We start from the raw sequence: 26,050 nt of genomic DNA on the forward strand, positions 1-26,050 counted from the left end.
CCAAAGCAAAACAAGACAATATCAAAACAAAATAAGACACAATATGACAATACCAAAAAAAGAAGACACAATAACAATACCAAAACAAAAGACACAATAACACAATACCAAAACAAAAGACACAATATGACAATACCAAAACAAAACAAGACACTATATGATAATACCAAAACAAAAGACACAATAACAATACCAAAATAAAATAACACAATACCAAAACAAAAGAAGACACAATATGACAATACCCAAACAAAAGAAGACACTATATGACAATACTAAAACAAAAGAAGACACAAAAACACATTACCAAAACAAAAGAAGACAATATGACAATAACAAAAACAAAACAAGACACAATATGACAATACTAAAAACAAAACAAGACACAATATGACAATACTAAAACAAAAGACACAAAAACACATTACCAAAACAAAAGACAATATGACAATAACAAAAACAAAACAAGACACAATATGACAATACTAAAAACAAAACAAGACACAATATGACAATACTAAAACAAAAGAAGACACAAAAACACATTACCAAAACAAAAGAAGACAATATGACAATACCAAAACAAAAGAAGACACAATTTGACAATAATAAAACAAAAGAAGACACAAAAACACATTACCAAAACAAAAGAAGACAATATGACAATAACAAAAACAAAACAAGACACAATATGACAATACTAAAAACAAAACAAGACACAATATGACAATACTAAAACAAAAGAAGACACAAAAACACATTACCAAAACAAAAGAAGACAATATGACAATAACAAAACAAAAGAAGACAATATGACAATACCAAAACAAAAGAAGACACAATATGACAATACTAAAACAAAAGAAGACACAAAAACACATTACTAAAGACACAATAGTAAAATAAATGCAGGATGTATTCACACAGCAAACAACAATCATGTGACTCCATCATATTCCACAGTTTGAACATTTTTCACTTGGGTAAGAAATGATAAATGATTTTAATTTGAAAATAACAATTTTGCACATGGATAATACTTTTGTAGATTCATTTGAATATTGTATCCCACGGCAACGGGCAGATTTCTTTATGAAATACAAATTATTTCTTTTTCTTTTTTACTTCCTTTTTGCCAACTACAATTTCTTATTGGAGGTTCACAAAGTAAACATTTAGTAGTTCATAAAGAATTATTTCTTGCCATCTTTTGCCAATGACTGCAGTTAGTTGAAGACATGAGAAGCTTCAACGTACAAACTTGTACATTCACCACACCCCCTCATCCAACATTCTCATGGATCATGTCATTGATTCTCATGGATCATGTCATTGATTCTCATGGATCATGTCATTGATTCTCATGGATCATGTCATTGATTCTCATGGATCATGTCATTGATTCTCATGGATCATGTCATTGATTCTCATGGATCATGTCATTGATTCTCATGGATCATGTCATTGATTCTCATGGATCATGTCATTGACTCTCATGGATCATGTCATTGATTCTCATGGATCATGTCATTGATTCTCATGGATCATGTCATTGATTCTCATGGATCATGTCATTGATTCTCATGGATCCTGTCATTGATTCTCATGGATCCTGTCATTGATTCTCATGGATCATGTCATTGATTCTCATGGATCATGTCATTGATTCTCATGGATCATGTCATTGATTCTCATGGATCATGTCATTGATTCTCATGGATCATGTCATTGATTCTCATGGATCATGTCATTGATTCTCATGGATGATGTCATTGATTCTCATGGATCATGTCATTGATTCTCATGGATCATGTCATTGATTCTCATGGATCATGTCATTGATTCTCATGGATCATGTCATTGACAAAAATATTTCCTCGTTCAAACATGTTTCCAAAAGAAAGTCTCTCCATCTATTAGAATATTAGAGTTCATCCATATTTTCTGATGCAATCTCTTTTTTCTGGCATTTTTCATGGCATCTTTTCTTTGGAACAGCTAGCAAACCAAACATCTTTTGCATGACAATATAACTCACTGCACTTTTCTACAGCCTTTAAAACATGCTTAATGGCACCCGGACAGCAGCAGACCTTCACAACAATTACACTTTAACAACTTTTCTCTGATTTCCTTCATAATGTTTTCAAGTAAGATGTGTGATGATCTGATTCAGTAAGACTTAGTAAGAGCTCTAGATGATCTGAGTGGTGATGACCTGGTTCAGTAAGACTTAGTAAGAGCTCTAGATGATCTGAGTGGTGATGACCTGGTTCAGTAAGAGTTAGTAAGAGCTATAGATGATCTCTGAGTGGTGATGACCTGGTTCAGTAAGACTTAGTAAGAGCTATAGATGATCTCTGAGTGGTGATGACCTGGTTCAGTAAGACTTAGTAAGAGCTCTAGATGATCTCTGAGTGGTGATGACCTGGTTCAGTAAGACTTAGTAAGAGCTCTAGATGATCTCTGAGTGGTGATGACCTGGTTCAGTAACACTTAGTAAGAGCTCTAGATGATCTCTGAGTGGTAATGACCTGGTTCAGTAAGAGTAGCAGGAGCTATAGATGCCGTGGGCGGAATCTGGGTAGTTTTCGGCGCCCGTGTACTTCCCTCGACATGCCAGACTGTTGACCTGTTGCAGAGTAAACAAATGTAGTAAACAAAGAATGTCAACATATTGTTGTTCATATTTCCACAGCACTTCTGCCTAATTGACTCTGGTAAGGATGGAGAATACAACAACTTTTGAAAGTGCATCAAACAACCCAAAAGGGGAGAACATAGTGATTATTTGTGCCATCACTTTGTAACACTGCAGTTTGGATTATTTCCATCTTTTGTGTTTGTATCAACAGTAGAAAGTAGTCATCATTTAGCAATAATATTCTGTGTAAGAACATGTCAAACATCTACTTGCTGCTTCAACTTGCTGGATTATTTACATTGTTCTGCTTATCAACATGAAACTAACTCCATTTACAACAATCGCCAGTGACAAAAAGTACATCCAACTTCTTTTCCCAATTGGCACCAACAGTTAATGGGCACCAATAGTTATATGGCACCAATACTTAATGGGCACCAATAGGCACCAAATGTTTAATGAGAACCAATAGTTATATATGGCACCAATAGTTAATGAGAACCAAAAGTTATATATGGCACCAATAGTTAATGGGTAGCAATAGTTATATATGGCACCAAAAGTTAATGAGAACCAAAAGTTATGTATGGCACCAATAGTTAATGGGTAGCAATAGTTATATATGGCACCAATAGTAATATATGGCACCAATACTTAATGGGCACCAATAGTTATATATGGCACCAAAAGTTAATGGGCACCAATAGTTAATGAGAACCAAAAGTTATATATGGCACCAATAGTTAATGGGTAGCAATAGTTATATATGGCACCAAAAGTTAATGAGAACCAAAAGTTATGTATGGCACCAATAGTTAATGGGTAGCAATAGTTATATATGGCACCAATAGTAATATATGGCACCAATACTTAATGGGCACCAATAGTTATATATGGCACCAAAAGTTAATGGGCACCAATAGTTATCTGGCACCAAAAGTTAATGGGCACCAATAGTTAATGGGCACCAATAGTTATATATGGCACCAATAGTAATATATGGCACCAATACTTAATGGGCACCAATAGTTATATATGGCACCAAAAGTTAATGGGCACCAATAGTTATCTGGCACCAAAAGTTAATGGGCACCAATAGGCACCAATAGTTAATGGGCACCAATAGTTATATATGACACCAATACCTAATGGGCACCAATAGGCACCAATAGTTATATGGCACCAATACCTAATGGGCACCAATAGTTATTTGGCACCAATACTTAATGGGCACCAATAGTTATATGGCACCAATAGTTATATATGGCACCAAAAGTAAATGGGCACTAATAGTTATATTGCACCAATAGTTATATATGGCACCAAAAGTTAATGGGCACCAAATAGTTATCTGGCACCAATAGGCACCAATAGTTATATGGCACCAATAGTTAATGAGAACCAATAGGTATATATTGCACCAATAGTTAATGTACCAATAGTTAATGGGCACCAATAGGTACCAATGGTTAATGTACTAATAGTTAAAGGCCTACTGAAAGCCACTACTAGCCACCACGCAGTCTGATAGTTTATATATCAATGATGAAATATTAACATTGCAACACATGACAATACGGCCGCTTTAGTTTACTAAAATGCAATTTTAAATTTCCCGGGACGTTTTTCTTGAAAAGGTGGTGTAATGATGACGTGTAGGCGCGACGTCACGGGCTGTTATGAATATGAGCGCTGCACACACACACAGCTAAAAGTTGTCTGCTTTAACGGCACAATTACACAGTATTTTGGACATCTGTGTTGCTGAATATTTTGCAATTTGTCCAATTAATATTGGAGAAGTCACAGTAGAAAGATGGAGTTGGCAAGCTTTAGCTTTTGGCCACACAAACACACGGTGATTCTTTGTTTAAAATTCGCGGAGGTGAAACTTTACTATGGATCAGAGTGGACATGGATCCCAACTACATGTCAACCAGCAGGTTTCAGTGAGAAAATTGTGGTTAAAAAGTCAGTTCTTACCGGATATCAGCTGAGCTTGTGCCGTCCATGAAGCTGCCGTCGACTTCCCTGAGACACTGGCATCAACACCCGGCCGTGGACGTACACTTCCTACTATCAGGTACTGTTAAACTCACTAGTGGACACACCCTTCCGACTATCAGGTACTGTTAAACTCACTAGTGGACACACCCTTCCGACTATCAGGTACTGTTAAACTCACTAGTGGACACACCCTTACGACTATCAGGTACTGTTAAACTCACTAGTGGACACACCCTTACGACTATCAGGTACTGTTAAACTCACTAGTGGACACACCCTTACGACTATCAGGTACTGTTAAACTCACTAGTGGACACACCCTTACGACTATCAGGTACTGTTAAACTCACTAGTGGACACACCCTTACGACTATCAGGTACTGTTAAACTCACTAAAACACTAGCAACACAATAGAAAGATGAGGGATTTCCCAGAATTATCCCAGTAAATGTGTCTAAAAACATCAGAATCCGTCTCAATGCAACACCATTGCAATCGCGTTTTTTTTTAAAACTTTTTTTTTTTTTTCTAGTCCGTCGCTATCAATATCCTCAAACACGAATCTTTCATCCTCGCTCAAATTAATGGGGAAATTGTTGTTTTTTCGGTCTGAATAGCTGTTTTTGTTGGAGGCTCCCATTAAAATCAATGTGAATATATGAGGAGCCATCAACATGTGACATCATCGTCTGCGACTTCTGGCAGAGGCAGAGCTTTTCTCCAGTTGTCAACTTTATCCTCGATGTTCTCTACTAAATCCCTCAGCAAAAATATAGCAATATCGCAAAATGATGAAGTATGACACATAGAATGGACCTGCTATCCCCGTTTAAATAAGAACATCTCATTTCGGCTGGGGACATCTCTGCGCTGCTGATCCGCCTCCGCTTGGGATGGTTTCCTGCTGGCTCCGCTGTGAACGGGACTCTCGCTGCTGTGTTGGATCCGCTTTGGACTGGACTCTTGCGACTGTGTTGGATTCATTATGGATTGAACTTTCACAGTATCATGTTAGACCCGCTCCACATCCATTGCTTTCCTCCTCTCCAAGGTTCTCATAGTCATCATTGTCACCGACGTCCCACTGGGTGTGAGTTTTCCTTGCCCTTATGTGGGCCTACCGAGGATGTCGCAGTGGTTTGTGCAGCCCTTTGAGACACTAGTGATTTAGGGCTATATAAGTAAACATTGATTGATTGATTGATTTCAGTAGGACTTTAATGGGCACCAATACGGTACCAATAGTTAATGGGCACCAATAGTTATATGCCACTAATAGTTAATGGGCACCGATAGGCACCAATAGTTATATGTCACTAATAGTTAATGGGCACCAATAGGCATCAACAGTTATATGTCACTAATAGTTAATGGGCACCAATAGGCACCAATAGTTATATGCCACCAATAGGTACCAATAGTTATATGCCACCAATAGTTAATTGGCACCAATAGGCACCAATAGTTATATGCCACTAATAGTTAATTGGCACCAATAGGCACCAATAGTTATATGCCACCAATAGGTAATGGGCACCGATAGTTAATTGGCACCAATAGGCACCAATAGTTATATGGCAGTGATAGTTAATGGGTTGTTTTTAGGCACAGCAAGTTTGAGTGCTGTAGTTTTTGCAGTTTTGCACAAACAAATTATCTTCATGAGCACAAATATTGAAAGCGGGATCACTCGAAGATTATTTTAGCGTGAGTATTTTCTTAAATCATGTTTGGAACATCAGTCAAACAACTATTATGACATATCCTGCTTCACCATGATCTTAACCTTTGAGACACATAGTTCCAATGAAGTCTCAGAGCGTGTGTGAGTGACAGTAAGAACAGCTCTGCTCGGAAACTGTCAACTAAAACGTCTTTGTAGGAGAGAGAATGGAAAGAGGAGAACGCACCTGGGCCCTTTTGATGAACTGCTCGGTGGCAGCCTTCTGGTTCTCTTTGTGGCCCCTCCATGCTCGCAGGGCCGAGGCCTGCAGAGCCCGGCCGAAGGAGAAGGTGAGGACCCAGGGCTTGACCAGAGGACACTTGCTGATGGCGTTCAGGTGGACGGACGCCTCCTCCTCGCTCTGACCTCCTGACAGGAAGGCCACACCTGACACAGAACACAAAACTCAGACTCCTTGCCAACACACATCCTGGCCTCTGACACACCTGCCACCGCGGGAGGGACGGTGCGGCCAAGGCAGATGAGGGTTGCCATGGCGACATCCTCCGGGCTGTACTTTCTGGGACAGCTGTGGCCGGGGGTGACCATGTTGGGCTTGAGGAGGGTGCCTTCCAGGTACACATGCTGGTCTGACATGGCCTTGTAGACGGCACTTAAGACCTGAAAGCAACATTCTCATTGAGACATCATCATCATTCATTCATTCATTCATTCATTCATTCATTCTAACCACCAGTGAGTTGGAGTCTATCCCAGTCTATCACCATTCTGAGCTGCTTACCAATCAGTCAACAGAGACCAACACAATGGACAAGTCTCCAATTGACATCCACTGATATCTTTGGACTGTGGGAGCAAATATGGATTGTCCATTTTCTACCGCTTGTCCCTCTAGGGGCAGCTGCAGCCTATCGCAGCTGCACTGGGGCGGAAGGCGGGTACACCCTGGACAAAAATACGGATGACGAGGAGTAAAAAGATATTGAAACTAGAAGAGGCAATTCCTGAAGGAAATGCTGAAGTTTGAATGTTGAAGAGTTTGAATTTCCAGGAAAACCGAACTTTGCTTTGGAACTTGGGAAAGTGTTAGTTTGAATGTCCAGGATGAGTGGAATGTGTTGATGGGAATTGTGTAATTCGGAAAAATGTCCCATTCATTTTAATGGGAACTTTCTGGAAATTTGGGGAAAAGCCAGATTTAAAAAAAAATGATTAGAAGCATGAATTACCTGAATGAGCTGAATTGGTTGGAGTTGGAATTGTTTAAAACAAGCAAGGAATGTTGAAGTATTGAGGAATTTCTGGAAAATCTGGAATTTTTTTGAACCTGGAAAAAGGGTGGTTTGAATTTCCAGAATGGTGGAATGTGTTGAAGGTGGAATGGGTTGAAGAATGTGGGAATTGTGCAAGTTTGAAAAATGCCCAATTCATTTTGAATGGGGAAAATGCACAAAAAAAAGCGAATTATGTGAAATCCAGGATTTTTTTATAGAATTGTTGAAGTACAGAAAATTATTCTTGAACAGGCTAATTATTTACAACTTGGAACAGTCGGAATCAAATGAAAAATGTGGCAATTGTGCAACTTTGAAGAATGTCCCGTTCATTTTAATGGGAGTTTCAGAAATAATAAATAATTTTTTGAAAATATTTAAAAAACTTGAATGGTCTGAACAAGTTGAAATGGTTGGTGTGTTGAAATTGTGCAAATGGGTGGAGAAATGTTGAAGTAGTAACATGTTGAATTGAGAAATGGTATTATGAAACTCCTGGAATTGCAGGAAAACCGGGAATTTTTCCAGTTCAAAAAACAACTTTGTTTTTGGTCCTAATTGTGTGAAAACTTTGGAGCATTCACACAATTAGCTGGGGTAGGCTCACACATGACACTCACAGCAAACCTGCTATATAAAGTGATGTCATAGATATAAGGTGATGTGATCCATGGTGGAGGGTGTGTCAGTCCATGGTGGAGGGTGTGTCAGTCCATGGTGGAGGGTGTGTCAGTCCATGGTGGAGGGTGTGTCAGTCCATGGCGGAGGGTGTGTCAGTCCATGGCGGAGGGTGTGTCAGTCCATGGCGGAGGGTGTGTCAGTCCATGGCGGAGGGTGTGTCAGTTCATGGTGGAGGGTGTGTCAGTCCATGGTGGAGGGTGTGTCAGTCCATGGTGGAGGGTGTGTCAGTCCATGGTGGAGGGTGTGTCAGTCCATGGTGGAGGGTGTGTCAGTCCATGGTGGAGGGTGTGTCAGTCCATGGTGGAGGGTGTGTCAGTCCATGGTGGAGGGTGTGTCAGTCCATGGTGGAGGGTGTGTCAGTCCATGGCGGAGGGTGTGTCAGTCCATGGCGGAGGGTGTGTCAGTCCATGGCGGAGGGTGTGTCAGTCCATGGTGGAGGGTGTGTCAGTTCATGGTGGAGGGTGTGTCAGTCCATGGTGGAGGGTGTGTCAGTCCATGGTGGAGGGTGTGTCAGTCCATGGTGGAGGGTGTGTCAGTCCATGGTGGAGGGTGTGTCAGTCCATGGTGGAGGGTGTGTCAGTCCATGGTGGAGGGTGTGTCAGTCCATGGTGGAGGGTGTGTCAGTTCATGGTGGAGGGTGTGTCAGTCCATGGTGGAGGGTGTGTCAGTCCATGGTGGAGGGTGTGTCAGTTCATGGTGGAGGGTGTGTCAGTTCATGGTGGAGGGTGTGTCAGTCCATGGTGGAGGGTGTGTCAGTCCATGGTGGAGGGTGTGTCAGTCCATGGTGGAGGGTGTGTCAGTCCATGGTGGAGGGTGTGTCAGTCCATGGTGGAGGGTGTGTCAGGGGATGGTGGAGGGTGTGTCAGTCCATGGTGGAGGGTGTGTCAGTCCATGGTGGAGGGTGTGTCAGTCCCTGGTGGAGGGTGTGTCAGTCCATGGTGGAGGGTGTGTCAGTCCATGGTGGAGGGTGTGTCAGTCCATGGTGGAGGGTGTGTCAGGGGATGGTGGAGGGTGTGTCAGTCCATGGTGGAGGGTGTGTCAGTCCATGGTGGAGGGTGTGTCAGTCCATGGTGGAGGGTGTGTCAGGGGATGGTGGAGGGTGTGTCAGTCCATGGTGGAGGGTGTGTCAGGGGATGGTGGAGGGTGTGTCAGTCCATGGTGGAGGGTGTGTCAGTCCATGGTGGAGGGTGTGTCAGGGGATGGTGGAGGGTGTGTCAGTCCATGGTGGAGGGTGTGTCAGTCCATGGTGGAGGGTGTGTCAGTCCATGGTGGAGGGTGTGTCAGTCCATGGTGGAGGGTGTGTCAGTCCATGGTGGAGGGTGTGTCAGTCCATGGTGGAGGGTGTGTCAGTCCATGGTGGAGGGTGTGTCAGTCCATGGCGGAGGGTGTGTCAGTCCATGGCGGAGGGTGTGTCAGTCCATGGCGGAGGGTGTGTCAGTTCATGGTGGAGGGTGTGTCAGTCCATGGTGGAGGGTGTGTCAGTCCATGGTGGAGGGTGTGTCAGTCCATGGTGGAGGGTGTGTCAGTCCATGGTGGAGGGTGTGTCAGTCCATGGTGGAGGGTGTGTCAGTCCATGGTGGAGGGTGTGTCAGTCCATGGTGGAGGGTGTGTCAGTCCATGGCGGAGGGTGTGTCAGTCCATGGCGGAGGGTGTGTCAGTCCATGGCGGAGGGTGTGTCAGTCCATGGTGGAGGGTGTGTCAGTTCATGGTGGAGGGTGTGTCAGTCCATGGTGGAGGGTGTGTCAGTCCATGGTGGAGGGTGTGTCAGTCCATGGTGGAGGGTGTGTCAGTCCATGGTGGAGGGTGTGTCAGTCCATGGTGGAGGGTGTGTCAGTCCATGGTGGAGGGTGTGTCAGTCCATGGTGGAGGGTGTGTCAGTTCATGGTGGAGGGTGTGTCAGTCCATGGTGGAGGGTGTGTCAGTCCATGGTGGAGGGTGTGTCAGTTCATGGTGGAGGGTGTGTCAGTTCATGGTGGAGGGTGTGTCAGTCCATGGTGGAGGGTGTGTCAGTCCATGGTGGAGGGTGTGTCAGTCCATGGTGGAGGGTGTGTCAGTCCATGGTGGAGGGTGTGTCAGTCCATGGTGGAGGGTGTGTCAGGGGATGGTGGAGGGTGTGTCAGTCCATGGTGGAGGGTGTGTCAGTCCATGGTGGAGGGTGTGTCAGTCCCTGGTGGAGGGTGTGTCAGTCCATGGTGGAGGGTGTGTCAGTCCATGGTGGAGGGTGTGTCAGTCCATGGTGGAGGGTGTGTCAGGGGATGGTGGAGGGTGTGTCAGTCCATGGTGGAGGGTGTGTCAGTCCATGGTGGAGGGTGTGTCAGTCCATGGTGGAGGGTGTGTCAGGGGATGGTGGAGGGTGTGTCAGTCCATGGTGGAGGGTGTGTCAGGGGATGGTGGAGGGTGTGTCAGTCCATGGTGGAGGGTGTGTCAGTCCATGGTGGAGGGTGTGTCAGGGGATGGTGGAGGGTGTGTCAGTCCATGGTGGAGGGTGTGTCAGTCCATGGTGGAGGGTGTGTCAGTCCATGGTGGAGGGTGTGTCAGGGGATGGTGGAGGGTGTGTCAGTCCATGGTGGAGGGTGTGTCAGTCCATGGTGGAGGGTGTGTCAGTCCATGGTGGAGGGTGTGTCAGTCCATGGCGGAGGGTGTGTCAGTCCATGGTGGAGGGTGTGTCAGGGGATGGTGGAGGGTGTGTCAGTCCATGGTGGAGGGTGTGTCAGTCCATGGTGGAGGGTGTGTCAGTCCATGGTGGAGGGTGTGTCAGTCCATGGTGGAGGGTGTGTCAGTCCATGGTGGAGGGTGTGTCAGTCCATGGTGGAGGGTGTGTCAGTCCATGGTGGAGGGTGTGTCAGTCCATGGTGGAGGGTGTGTCAGTCCATGGCGGAGGGTGTGTCAGTCCATGGCGGAGGGTGTGTCAGTCCATGGTGGAGGGTGTGTCAGTCCATGGTGGAGGGTGTGTCAGTCCATGGTGGAGGGTGTGTCAGTCCATGGTGGAGGGTGTGTCAGTCCATGGTGGAGGGTGTGTCACTCCATGGTGGAGGGTGTGTCACTCCATGGTGGAGGGTGTGTCAGTCCATGGTGGAGGGTGTGTCAGTCCATGGTGGAGGGTGTGTCAGGGGATGGTGGAGGGTGTGTCAGTCCATGGTGGAGGGTGTGTCAGTCCATGGTGGAGGGTGTGTCAGTCCCTGGTGGAGGGTGTGTCAGTCCATGGTGGAGGGTGTGTCAGTCCATGGTGGAGGGTGTGTCAGTCCATGGTGGAGGGTGTGTCAGGGGATGGTGGAGGGTGTGTCAGTCCATGGTGGAGGGTGTGTCAGTCCATGGTGGAGGGTGTGTCAGTCCATGGTGGAGGGTGTGTCAGGGGATGGTGGAGGGTGTGTCAGTCCATGGTGGAGGGTGTGTCAGGGGATGGTGGAGGGTGTGTCAGTCCATGGTGGAGGGTGTGTCAGGGGATGGTGGAGGGTGTGTCAGTCCATGGTGGAGGGTGTGTCAGTCCATGGTGGAGGGTGTGTCAGGGGATGGTGGAGGGTGTGTCAGTCCATCACCAGTCAGGCATTAAAAAAATAGAGGTAAAAATGAGTGATCACCAATCTTCAGCAAGACGTGACTTTGGTCACTTGAGTGACATTGACAACACCCGAGGGTCTTGTGAGATGACGCTGGCTGCTGCCACATGATTACTAAGAAAGAACGACCGACAGGAAGGCCAGAAACACTTTTTATTTCAACAGACTCTCGCACCATACCTGCTGTCCAGACCCTAAAGAGTGACCACACAGTTCCTGTCTTTACAATAAAAGCGCTGCTTCATCCTGCCTGTGCCACCAAAATAAGAGTCTCAGAAAGTCAGCAAGCTAGAGAGTTTGCCACCAATGTATTTCTTGTAAAGTTATTTAAAAAGTAGCTGGCCTGCAGAAAAAGTGTGGCCACCCGTGCTGTACAGGAAGCACACAGAAGAAGTGTGATAAGAGGAATCTTTCTTTCCTAGGGACTAACAAACAGACAAACAAACCCTGGCAAAGACAGAAGCTCCTTTTTATATCACACCACCTTGGTCTCCAGCACACTGCACTCCTGCAGACTTGAAGCCAGCGAGGTTAAACATCTACTTATCAGCTATTTAGATGATTAAAAGTTCAAATGTGGGCTAACTTCTCTTCCAAAGTGATATAAAACATGTCCACTGCAGAGGACATTGCTCCTCATGAAATAAAAGTTCAAACACACCGAAGTGAACATTATTGTTTTACATTGTCAATTCAAAGACATGCACCTGGGGATAGGCTCCTCCCACCTCCAAAGACATGCACCTGGGGATAGGCTCCTCCCACCTCCAAAGACATGCACCTGGGGATAGGCCCCTCCCACCTCCAAAGATATGCACCTGGGGGTAGGCCCTTCCCACCTCCAAAGACATACACCTGGGGATAGGCCCCTCCCACCTCCAAAGACATGCACCTGTGGATAGGCCCCTCCCACCTCCAAAGATATGCACCTGGGGATAGGCCCTTCCCACCTCCAAAGACATACACCTGGGGATAGGCCCTTCCCACCTCCAAAGACATGCACCTGGGGATAGGCCCCTCCCACCTCCAAAGACATGCACCTGGGGATAGGCCCCTCCCACCTCCAAAGATATGCACCTGGGGATAGGCTCCTCCCACCTCCAAAGACATACACCTGGGGATAGGCCCCTCCCACCTCCAAAGACATACACCTGGGGATAGGCCCCTCCCACCTCCAAAGACATACACCTGGGGATAGGTTGATTGGCAACACTAAATGGTCCCTAGTGTGTGAATGTTGTACATCTGTGTTGGCCCTGTGAAGAGATGGTGACTTGTCCAGGGTGTACCCAACCTTCCGCTCGAATGCAGCTGAGATAGGCTCCAGAACCCCCTGCGACCCCGAATGGGACAAGCAGTAGAAAATGGATTGCCACTTCAGAGACACTTAGGTTTTTTTTATTAACTATAAATAGTGAATGTTCCCACACAATTATTTTGCACTTAAAAACATGTTTGGGGTAATAAAAATGATCATTATGTTCAATTATTGTGTACATCATGAATGTTCCTGCCACTTCATTTTGAAAATATGGCATTTTTTCTCTGGACATATACCACAATAATAATGTAATATCTTCATAACATGACATTTTATTACCATGACATCCCTAGTGACAAATCATCTGTTTTTTTTTTTTCACCAAATTTGGTAGGTCCAAACTTGTGTTTTTGGAGAACATTGTCACAAAGTTTTGCATATAGTGTAATTGTGAAGGTGTTTGTGAAGTTCTCTTGTGAGGATAAAAGAAAAGGTGTTAGAGAAGATACACATACCTTCTCAGTCACGTACTGGCAGCGCTTCAGGTCGTGGTCTCCATCAGGTAAGAGTTCTGGCTCAATGATGGGCACAATGCCATGCTGGAGGTACATACCAGACATCACTGCACACCAAACTTGCACCCACTTGTCATCTTGGTGACAAGTGGCAAACGCACGCACGCACACTTGTATTTCTTACCTTCTTGAGACCTGACAAAAATGCCTACTTCTTTACAACTAATCTTTCTAGATAAATAAAGATTTGTATTTACAACATTAATAATATATACATACCATGCAAATATAAAAAAATGTCCTGGGTTTGATCCTGCGCTCGGGATTTTTCTGTGCTGCATATTCTACCTGTGACTGCAGGAACTCCTGGGGATAGGCCCCTCCCACCTCCAAATACATGCACCTGGGGATAGGCCCCTCCCACCTCCAAAGACATGCACCTGGGGATAGGCCCCTCCCACCTCCAAAGACATGCACCTGGGGATAGGCCCCTCCCACCTCCAAAGACATGCACCTGGGGATAGGCCCCTCCCACCTCCAAAGATATGCACCTGGGGATAGGCCCTTCCCACCTCCAAAGACATACACCTGGGGATAGGCCCCTCCCACCTCCAAATACATGCACCTGGGGATAGGCCCCTCCCACCTCCAAATACATACACCTGGGGATAGGCCCCTCCCACCTCCAAAGACATGCACCTGGGGATAGGCCCCTCTCACCTCCAAAGACATACACCTGGGGATAGGCCCCTCCCACCTCCAAAGACATACACCTGGGGATAGGCCCCTCCCACCTCCAAATACATACACCTGGGGATAGGCCCCTCCCACCTCCAAAGACATACACCTGGGGGTAGGCCCCTCCCACCTCCAAAGACATGCACCTGGGGATAGGCCCCTCCCACCTCCAAAGACATGCACCTGGGGATAGGCCCCTCCCACCTCCAAATACATACACCTGGGGATAGGCCCCTCCCACCTCCAAAGACATACACCTGGGGATAGGCCCCTCCCACCTCCAAAGACATGCACCTGGGGATAGGCCTCTCCCACCTCCAAAGACATGCACCTGGGGATAGGTTGATTGGCAACACTAAATGGTCCCTAGTGTGTGAATGTTGTCTATCTGTGTTGGCCCTGTGATGAGATGGTGACTTGTCCAGGGTGTACACCGCCTTCCGCCCGATTTTAGCTGACCTAGGCTACAGCACCCCCCAAGACCTCGAATGGGACAACTGGTAGAAAATGGATGGATGGATATTATAGTATGTATGTATGTATATATATATATATATATATATATATATATATATATATATATATAAATTTTTTAATATGTTTTATTAATTTTGGCCATCCATCCATCCATCCGTTTTCTACAGCTTACTAACTTTGGGGTCACGGGGGGGGGTTCACACACTAGGGACCATTTAGTGTTGCCAATCAACCTATCCCCAGGTGCATGTCCTTGGAGGTGGGAGGAAACCGGAGTACCCGGAGGGAACCCACGCAGTCACGGGGAGAACATGCAAACTCCACACAGAAAGATCCCGAGCCCGGGATTGAACCCTAGACTACTCAGGACCTTTGTATTGTGAGGCAGACGCACTAACCCCTCTGCCACCATGAAGCCTCTAATTATTTGCCAAAGGGGACATATTTTAATTTCTTACATACACTTGTTATTTCATATGTTGACCAGAGGGGGAGCACTTCAAATTTTTACACACACTTGTTATTTCATATGTTGACCAGAGGGGGAGCACTTTTAAAAGCGACACACAGTCAATTTGAAAAATCCTTCCTTTTTAGAACAAGCCTCATTTCGAGCTGTAGAAGCCAAGTGTTAAAGTCCACTGTCGTCTTAGTACTGTAGTGTATGTGTTCATCCTATGCTCACATATGGGTTGTCTTACGTCAGCACCAGAAGTCATGAAATCAGCTGTTCACCTGGCGGGTTTAATTAGGGAAGTCCTTCTTTATCTGCCGTCTTGTTTTATCATATATTGCTTCCTTTGCACCCGTCAATGTTTACTTTTGTATGCACAATAAATCAACAAAAAAATCCTGACTTTGGAGCAATGTTCACAGAGTCTAGAATTTGCCTCTCTATTGGATGCAATGGTTTTTCCGTATTGGGACCATGATTTATGTCCTAACTCGTTCACACCTCCTCATATGGAAGCTACTATTCTCTGTTGATGTCTCAAGAAGGGTAGAAATACAAGAAGACACACACACACACACACACACACACACACACACACACACACACTTGGTTCTCACCTGCTGGCAGATGCTGGAGTAGCGAGCCAGAACATTGGCGTTGTGTGTAATGGCCAGCTGGGAGGGGTTGACGTCACTGATCTTCATCACACAGCGCCACTTTGCAAAGACAGCGCCATCCTTTTTATACTGGACACAACGCTCTGATAGAGCATCTAGACCTGCCAAAGTGGAAGAAATGTCCTTGAAGACCCAGCAAGTACTACACAAGAGAAGAGTAGTCAGCAGTACTTTGGGAATACTAAGGAAATGACATCGTCTTTGGGTACTTAGCAAATGGGCTTCAAGTACTACACAAGAGAAGAGTAGAGTCAGCAGTACTTTGGGAATACTAAGGAAATGACATCGTCCTTGGGTACTTAGCAAATGGGCTTCAAAATTTCAGGGGCCCATGGTTCAGCCAATTCAGCTTTTAAGGTCTCAGGGATCCCCTAAACAAGACTAAACCCTAAAGGACCCAAATGTTCCAAAATATGGCCAAACTAATCTGGGGTCATTTAGAATCTTCCGGGACCCATCCAAGACCTTGCAGGACCTTGGGCAGGTCCATCTCTCCAGACCTTGAAATCCTCTTTAAGAAGTGCTCATTTCAAACAGGCTGAAGTGGACATGTTTATGGACACTTTTAGGTTTCTATTTGACAATGTTATGGATACTTTTCAATATATTTTACTGAGAGAGCTTATTTATGTTGACCTTTTTAAAAATATAGATTGTATTGATTGGTTTGTCTTTCTTCTCCACGTGTGATGGATTGTCCAGTTTGGTCCTTTCTCCTTTGTGCGACTCTTGCTGTCAGGGACATTTTGTATATTGCAGCTCGCAACTTATTAAAGAAACAGTGCTGCAATTCTAACATTCTCATTGGTCTGGAGCAGTGCTTTTCAACCACTGTGCCGCAAGATATTGTTTGGTGTGCCATGGGTGATGATGCCATTTCACTTATTTGGGTTAAAACTACTTTTTGCAAACCAGTAATTATAAGCTGCTGATAATGTGCCATTTTAGAGTGTGTGTGCTGTCTCCAGATCGGCAGAGTAAGCATGTAATACTCTTTCATATCAGTAGGTGGCAGCAGGTAGCTAACTGCTTTGTAGATGTGGGAAACAATTTGTGGCGATCACAATATGCGGGAGGCAGCGTGTAGGTAAAAAGGTATCTAACACAAACCAAAAATAAACAAAAGGTGAGTGCCCCTAAGAACAGGCATTGAAGCTTAGGGAAGACTATGCAGAACCAAACTAAAACTGAACTGGCTGCAGAATAAACAAAGACAGAATGCTGGACGACAGCAAAGACTTACGGTGGAGCAAAGATGGCGTCCACAAAGTACATCTGAACATGACATGACAATCAACAATGTCCACACAAAGAAGGATAATAACAACTTAAATAGTTTTGATTGCTAAAACTTTGAACTGTTTAAACAGTTTATAACTTTTTAACTGCGTTTTTGTGAGTGAGTGAATTAGTGAGTGTGGAGTGAATTATATTTATATAGTGCTTTTCTCTAGTGACTCAAAGCGCTTTACAGAGTGAAACCCAATATCTAAGTTACATTTAAACCAGTTTTTGTCTAAAAAATTGCTCTTAAGTTAATTTGTATCTGCTTTTTCTATGTGCATACACACACACACATTATATATATATATATATATATATATATATATATATAAAAAGCAGATGTGGGGATTATGGTTCAAAGGAAGACATGAAACTGCTATAGGAAAATACCAACAAGAGGAAAAGCCACCAAAATAGGAGTGCAAGACAAGAAGTAAAACACTACACACAGGAAAACTGCAAAAATCTCTAAATAAGTCAGGGTGTGATGTGACAGGTGGTGACAGTACACCTACTTTGAGACAAGACCTATATTGATACAGTACACCTACTTTGAGACAAGACCTATATTGATACAGTACATCTACTTTGAGACAAGACCTATATTGATACAGTACATCTACTTTGAGACAAGACCTATATTGATACAGTACACCTACTTTGAGACAAGACCTATATTGATACAGTACACCTACTTTGAGACAAGACCTATATTGATACAGTACATCTACTTTGAGACAAGACCTATATTGATACAGTACACCTACTTTGAGACAAGACCTATATTGATACAGTACATCTACTTTGAGACAAGACCTATATTGATACAGTACATCTACTTTGAGACAAGACCTATATTGATACAGTACACTACTTTGAGACAAGACCTATATTGATACAGTACACCTACTTTGAGACAAGACCTATATTGATACAGTACATCTACTTTGAGACAAGACCTATATTGATACAGTACACCTACTTTGAGACAAGACCTATATTGATACAGTACATCTACTTTGAGACAAGACCTATATTGATACAGTACATCTACTTTGAGACAAGACCTATATTGATACAGTACATCTACTTTGAGACAAGACCTATATTGATACAGTACACCTACTTTGAGACAAGACCTATATTGATACAGTACATCTACTTTGAGACAAGACCTATATTGATACAGTACACCTACTTTGAGACAAGACCTATATTGATACAGTACATCTACTTTGAGACAAGACCTATATTGATACAGTACATCTACTTTGAGACAAGACCTATATTGATACAGTACATCTACTTTGAGACAAGACCTATATTGATACAGTACATCTACTTTGAGACAAGACCTATATTGATACAGTACATCTACTTTGAGACAAGACCTATATTGATACAGTACATCTACTTTGAGACAAGACCTATATTGATACAGTACATCTACTTTGAGACAAGACCTATATTGATACAGTACACCTACTTTGAGACAAGACCTATATTGATACAGTACATCTACTTTGAGACAAGACCTATATTGATACAGTACATCTACTTTGAGACAAGACCTATATTGATACAGTACATCTACTTTGAGACAAGACCTATATTGATACAGTAACAATCTACTTTGAGACAAGACCTATATTGATACAGTACATCTACTATGAGACAAGACCTGTATTGATACAGTACATCTACTTTGAGACAAGACCTATATTGATACAGTACACCTACTTTGAGACAAGACCTATATTGATACAGTACATCTACTTTGAGACAAGACCTATATTGATACAGTACATCTACTTTGAGACAAGACCTATATTGATACAGTACATCTACTTTGAGACAAGACCTATATTGATACAGTACATCTACTTTGAGACAAGACCTATATTGATACAGTACATCTACTTTGAGACAAGACCTATATTGATACAGTACATCTACTATGAGACAAGACCTGTATTGATACAGTACATCTACTTTGAGACAAGACCTATATTGATACAGTACACCTACTTTGAGACAAGACCTATATTGATACAGTACTCCTACTTTGAGACAAGACCTATATTGATACAGTACATCTACTTTGAGACAAGACCTATATTGATACAGTACATCTACTTTGAGACAAGACCTATATTGATACAGTACACCTACTTTGAGACAAGACCTATATTGATACAGTACATCTACTTTGAGACAAGACCTATATTGATACAGTACATCTACTTTGAGACAAGACCTATATTGATACAGTACATCTACTTTGAGACAAGACCTATATTGATACAGTACATCTACTTTGAGACAAGACCTATATTGATACAGTACATCTACTTTGAGACAAGACCTATATTGATACAGTACATCTACTTTGAGACAAGACCTATATTGATACAGTACACCTACTTTGAGACAAGACCTATATTGATACAGTACATCTACTTTGAGACAAGACCTATATTGATACAGTACATCTACTTTGAGACAAGACCTATATTGATACAGTACATCTACTATGAGACAAGACCTGTATTGATACAGTACATCTACTTTGAGACAAGACCTATATTGATACAGTACACCTACTTTGAGACAAGACCTATATTGATACAGTACATCTACTTTGAGACAAGACCTATATTGATACAGTACATCTACTTTGAGACAAGACCTATATTGATACAGTACATCTACTTTGAGACAAGACCTATATTGATACAGTACATCTACTTTGAGACAAGACCTATATTGATACAGTACATCTACTATGAGACAAGACCTGTATTGATACAGTACATCTACTTTGAGACAAGACCTATATTGATACAGTACACCTACTTTGAGACAAGACCTATATTGATACAGTACACCTACTTTGAGACAAGACCTATATTGATACAGTACACCTACTTTGAGACAAGACCTATATTGATACAGTACATCTACTTTGAGACAAGACCTATATTGATACAGTACATCTACTTTGAGACAAGACCTATATTGATACAGTACATCTACTTTGAGACAAGACCTATATTGATACAGTACACCTACTTTGAGACAAGACCTATATTGATACAGTACATCTACTTTGAGACAAGACCTATATTGATACAGTACACCTACTTTGAGACAAGACCTATATTGATACAGTACATCTACTTTGAGACAAGACCTATATTGATACAGTACATCTACTTTGAGACAAGACCTATATTGATACAGTACATCTACTTTGAGACAAGACCTATATTGATACAGTACACCTACTTTGAGACAAGACCTATATTGATACAGTACATCTACTTTGAGACAAGACCTATATTGATACAGTACATCTACTTTGAGACAAGACCTATATTGATACAGTACACCTAATTTGAGACAAGACCTATATTGATACAGTACATCTACTTTGAGACAAGACCTATATTGATACAGTACAGCTACTTTGAGACAAGACCTATATTGATACGGTACAGCTACTTTGAGACAAGACCTATATTGATACAGTACATCTACTTTGAGACAAGACCTATATTGATAGAGTACATCTACTTTGAGACAAGACCTATATTGATAGAGTACACCTACTTTGAGACAATACCTATATTGATACAGTACATCTACTTTGAGACAAGACCTATATTGATACAGTACATCTACTTTGAGACAAGACCTATATTGATACAGTACATCTACTTTGAGACAAGACCTATATTGATACAGTACATCTACTTTGAGACAAGACCTATATTGATACAGTACACCTACTTTGAGACAAGACCTATATTGATACAGTACACCTACTTTGAGACAAGACCTATATTGATACAGTACACCTACTTTGAGACAAGACCTATATTGATACAGTACATCTACTTTGAGACAAGACCTATATTGATACAGTACATCTACTTTGAGACAAGACTTATATTGATACAGTACATCTACTTTGAGACAAGACCTATATTGATACAGTACATCTACTTTGAGACAAGACCTATATTGATACAGTACACCTACTTTGAGACAAGACCTATATTGATACAGTACACCTACTTTGAGACAAGACCTATATTGATACAGTCCATCTACTTTGAGACAAGACCTATATTGATACAGTACATCTACTTTGATACAAGACCTATATTGATACAGTACATCTACTTTGATACAAGACCTATATTGATACAGTACATCTACTTTGAGACAAGACCTATATTGATAGAGTACATCTACTTTGAGACAAGACCTATATTGATAGAGTACATCTACTTTGAGACAAGACCTATATTGATAGAGTACATCTACTTTGAGACAAGACCTATATTGATACAGTACACCTACTTTGAGACAAGACCTATATTGATACAGTACACCTACTTTGAGACAAGACCTATATTGATACAGTACACCTACTTTGAGACAAGACCTATATTGATAGAGTACATCTACTTTGAGACAAGACCTATATTGATACAGTACATCTACTTTGAGACAAGACCTATATTGATACAGTACACCTACTTTGAGACAAGACCTATATTGATACAGTACACCTACTTTGAGACAAGACCTATATTGATACAGTACATCTACTTTGAGACAAGACCTATATTGATACAGTACACCTACTTTGAGACAAGACCTATATTGATACAGTACATCTACTTTGAGACAAGACCTATATTGATACAGTACACCTACTTTGAGACAAGACCTATATTGACACAGTACATCTACTTTGAGACAAGACCTATATTGATACAGTACATCTACTTTGAGACAAGACCTATATTGATACAGTACATCTACTTTGAGACAAGACCTATATTGATACAGTACACCTACTTTGAGACAAGACCTATATTGATACAGTACACCTACTTTGAGACAAGACCTATATTGATACAGTACATCTACTTTGAGACAAGACCTATATTGATACAGTACATCTACTTTGAGACAAGACTTATATTGATACAGTACATCTACTTTGAGACAAGACCTATATTGATACAGTACATCTACTTTGAGACAAGACCTATATTGATACAGTACACCTACTTTGAGACAAGACCTATATTGATACAGTACACCTACTTTGAGACAAGACCTATATTGATACAGTCCATCTACTTTGAGACAAGACCTATATTGATACAGTACATCTACTTTGATACAAGACCTATATTGATACAGTACATCTACTTTGATACAAGACCTATATTGATACAGTACATCTACTTTGAGACAAGACCTATATTGATAGAGTACATCTACTTTGAGACAAGACCTATATTGATACAGTACATCTACTTTGAGACAAGACCTATATTGATACAGTACACCTACTTTGAGACAAGACCTATATTGATACAGTACACCTACTTTGAGACAAGACCTATATTGATACAGTACATCTACTTTGAGACAAGACCTATATTGATACAGTACACCTACTTTGAGACAAGACCTATATTGATACAGTACATCTACTTTGAGACAAGACCTATATTGATACAGTACACCTACTTTGAGACAAGACCTATATTGACACAGTACATCTACTTTGAGACAAGACCTATATTGATACAGTACATCTACTTTGAGACAAGACCTATATTGATACAGTACATCTACTTTGAGACAAGACCTATATTGATGCATGCTTGGTTATGTTTTAAATTCATATCCAACAATTGCAACAACTTTTTATTGTCAATATCGGCTGCCAAGTTAATTAAAAAGAAATAAAAGAAGTATGCTGGTGGTGTGCCTACACATTTTTTCAATGCAAACAAATGTGCTTTGGCTGACAAAAGGTTGAAAGACACTAGTCTAGAAGGGACTTATGGTTTGAGCTAAATAGATGCTAGGTGTTGACCTAACTCAGTCTGCGGATCTTCTTGGTTTCCAGCTGGTTATCTGAAATGAGGTGTTGGTATAGAAGGTGTCTGGTCCTACATGGACATTGTGTTTCATGGGACTCACAACATGACTCACCCTGGGTGGTGGTTTCTCCACAGGTTCCTGCCAGAGGAACCACGCCCTTGTCCACCTAAACAAGAAAAGACCAAGCTGTGTTTGTGTCCACAACAAAGTCCAACACATGCTGCGTGTGTGCCACCTTGATGCCAACCAGGATGCCCCTGTCCCGGATCATTTTCACAAAGTTGACTCCACTGTCCGAGTGCTGGTAGAGCGTCTCGTGGAAGAAAATGACTCCTCCGATGCAGCTGTTGATTCGGTCGTCCGCACTGAACAGAATTTGACGGAACTGCCGGCGGTTCTCTTCTGTGTTCTCCACGCCTACTTGGGCCAGACGCTTGGCCATGCTGCCTACAAGCCAAGGAGGGCTCATACAAGCACAAGGAACTGATGGCCACCAGTACTGGATTTGTCAGACTATAAGGCGCACTGTCCATGAGCGGGTCTATTTTCATACAGAAGGCGCACTGGATTATAAAACGCATTAAAGGAGCCCTATGTAGTAATGTGGCCAGAAATGGTACTGCAGTTATGTGTGACTGAGGTTGCCAAGTACACAGCCCAATCAATGCCAACAGTGCCAAGCAAATACCACCCCATATATTTCCCATGCACTTACAGTACCAGAAACCGCAATTAGCCGTGCTAATTTTATAACCCATTTCCTCAATGTATCAGCGTATTGAGAAGGAAATAGGCACTGACACTACACATATAGAGAAGGAAATAGGCACTGACACTACACATATAGAGAAGGAAATAGGCACTGACACTACACATATAGAGAAAGAAATAGGCACTGACACTACACATATAGAGAAAGAAATAGACACTGACACTACACATATAGAGAAGGAAATAGGCACTGACACTACACATATAGAGAAAGAAATAGGCACTGACACTACACATATAGAGAAGGAAATAGGCACTGACACTACACATATAAAGAAGGAAATAGGCACTGACACTACACATATAGAGAAGGAAATAGGCACTGACACTACACATATAGAGAAGGAAATAGGCACTGACACTACACATATAGAGAAGGTGATAGGCACTGACACTACACATATAGAGAAGGAAATAGGCACTGACACTACACACAGAGAAGGAAATAGGCACTGACACTACACATATAGAGAAGGTGATAGGCACTGACACTACACATATAGAGAAGGAAATAGGCACTGACACTACACACAGAGAAGGAAATAGGCACTGACACTACACATATAAAGAAGGTGATGGGCACTGACACTACAAATATAGAGGTGATAGGCACTGACACTACACATATAGAGAAGGAAATAGGCACTGACAATACACATATAAAGAAGGTGATAGGCACTGACACTACACATATAGAAAAGGAAATAGGCACTGACACTACACATATAAAGAAGGTGATGGGCACTGACACTACACATATAGAGAAGGAAATAGGCACTGACACTACACATATAGAGAAGGAAATAGGCACTGACACTACACATATAGAGAAGGAAATAGGCACTGACACTACACATATAGAGAAGGAAATAGGCACTGATACCACACATATAGTAAAGGAAATAGGCACTAACACTACACATATAGAGAAGGAAATAGGTACTTACACTACACAGAGAAGGTGATAGGCAGTGACACTACACATACTGAGAAGGAAATAGGCACTGACACTACACATATAGAGAAGGTGATAGGCACTGACACTACACATATAGAGAAGGAAATAGGCACTGACAGTACACATATAGGGAAGGAAATAGGCACTGACACTACACAGAGAAAGTAATAGGCAGTGACACTACACCTATAGGGAAGGAAATAGGCACTGATACCACACATATAGAGAAGGAAATAGGCACTGACACTACACAGAGAAGGTGATAGGAACTGACACTACACATATTTAGAAGGAAATAGGCACTGACACTACACATAGGGAAGGTGATAGGCACTGACACTACACATAGGGAAGGTGATGGGCACTGACACTAAACATATAGAGAAGGTGATAGGCACTGACACTACACACATAGAGAAGGAAATAGGCACTGACACTACACACATAGAAAAGGAAATAGGCACTGACACTACACATAGGGAAGGTGATAAGCACTGACACTACACATATAGAGAAGGTGATGGATCCGCTTTGGACTGGACTCTCGCGACTGTGTTGGATCCATTATGGATTGATCTTTCACAGTATCATGTTCTCATATGTTCTCATAGTCATCAGTATCATCAGTATCACAGTATCATGTTCTCATAGTCATCATTGTCACCGACGTCCCACTGGGTCATTATCGTCACCGATGTCCCACTGGGTGTGAGTTTTCCTTGCCCTTATGTGGGCCTACCGAGGATGTCGTGGTGGTTTGTGCAGCCCTTTGAGACACTAGTGATTTAGGGCTATATAAGTAAACATTGATTGATTGATTGATAGGCACTGACACTACACACATAGAGAAGGAAATAGGCACTGACACTACACATATAGAGAAGGAAATAGGCACTGACACTACACACATAGAAAAAGGAAATAGGCACTGACACTACACACATAGAAAAAGGAAATAGGCACTGACACTACACATATAGAGAAGGAAATAGGCACTGACACTACACACATAGAAAAAGGAAATAGGCACTGACACTACACACATAGAAAAAGGAAATAGGCACTGACACTACACATATAGAGAAGGAAATAGGCACTGACACTACACACATAGAAAAAGGAAATAGGCACTGACACTACACATAAAGAGA

The 26,050-nt window shown here is 42.4% G+C and overlaps 1 protein-coding gene across 1 annotated transcript in view; it reads right to left on the reverse strand.

Annotated features, from left to right (window-relative positions):
- LOC133537301 (fructose-bisphosphate aldolase C-like) overlaps positions 1 to 26,050 on the reverse strand; it is a 34,679-nt gene that overhangs the window by 5,559 nt on the left and 3,070 nt on the right. The window contains exons 5-11 of the mRNA XM_061878310.1: positions 23,406 to 23,617; positions 23,282 to 23,336; positions 15,911 to 16,071; positions 13,625 to 13,708; positions 6,822 to 6,996; positions 6,563 to 6,762; positions 2,535 to 2,632 (exon numbers count right to left, since the gene is read on the reverse strand). Of these exons, the coding sequence (XP_061734294.1) occupies positions 2,540 to 2,632; positions 6,563 to 6,762; positions 6,822 to 6,996; positions 13,625 to 13,708; positions 15,911 to 16,071; positions 23,282 to 23,336; positions 23,406 to 23,617 (980 nt within the window). The 3' untranslated portion in view covers positions 2,535 to 2,539. The remainder of the gene's footprint in view (positions 1 to 2,534; positions 2,633 to 6,562; positions 6,763 to 6,821; positions 6,997 to 13,624; positions 13,709 to 15,910; positions 16,072 to 23,281; positions 23,337 to 23,405; positions 23,618 to 26,050) is intronic.

This window comes from Nerophis ophidion, linkage group LG18 (genome assembly GCF_033978795.1).
Source record: "Nerophis ophidion isolate RoL-2023_Sa linkage group LG18, RoL_Noph_v1.0, whole genome shotgun sequence".
Lineage (NCBI taxonomy): Eukaryota > Metazoa > Chordata > Actinopteri > Syngnathiformes > Syngnathidae > Nerophis > Nerophis ophidion.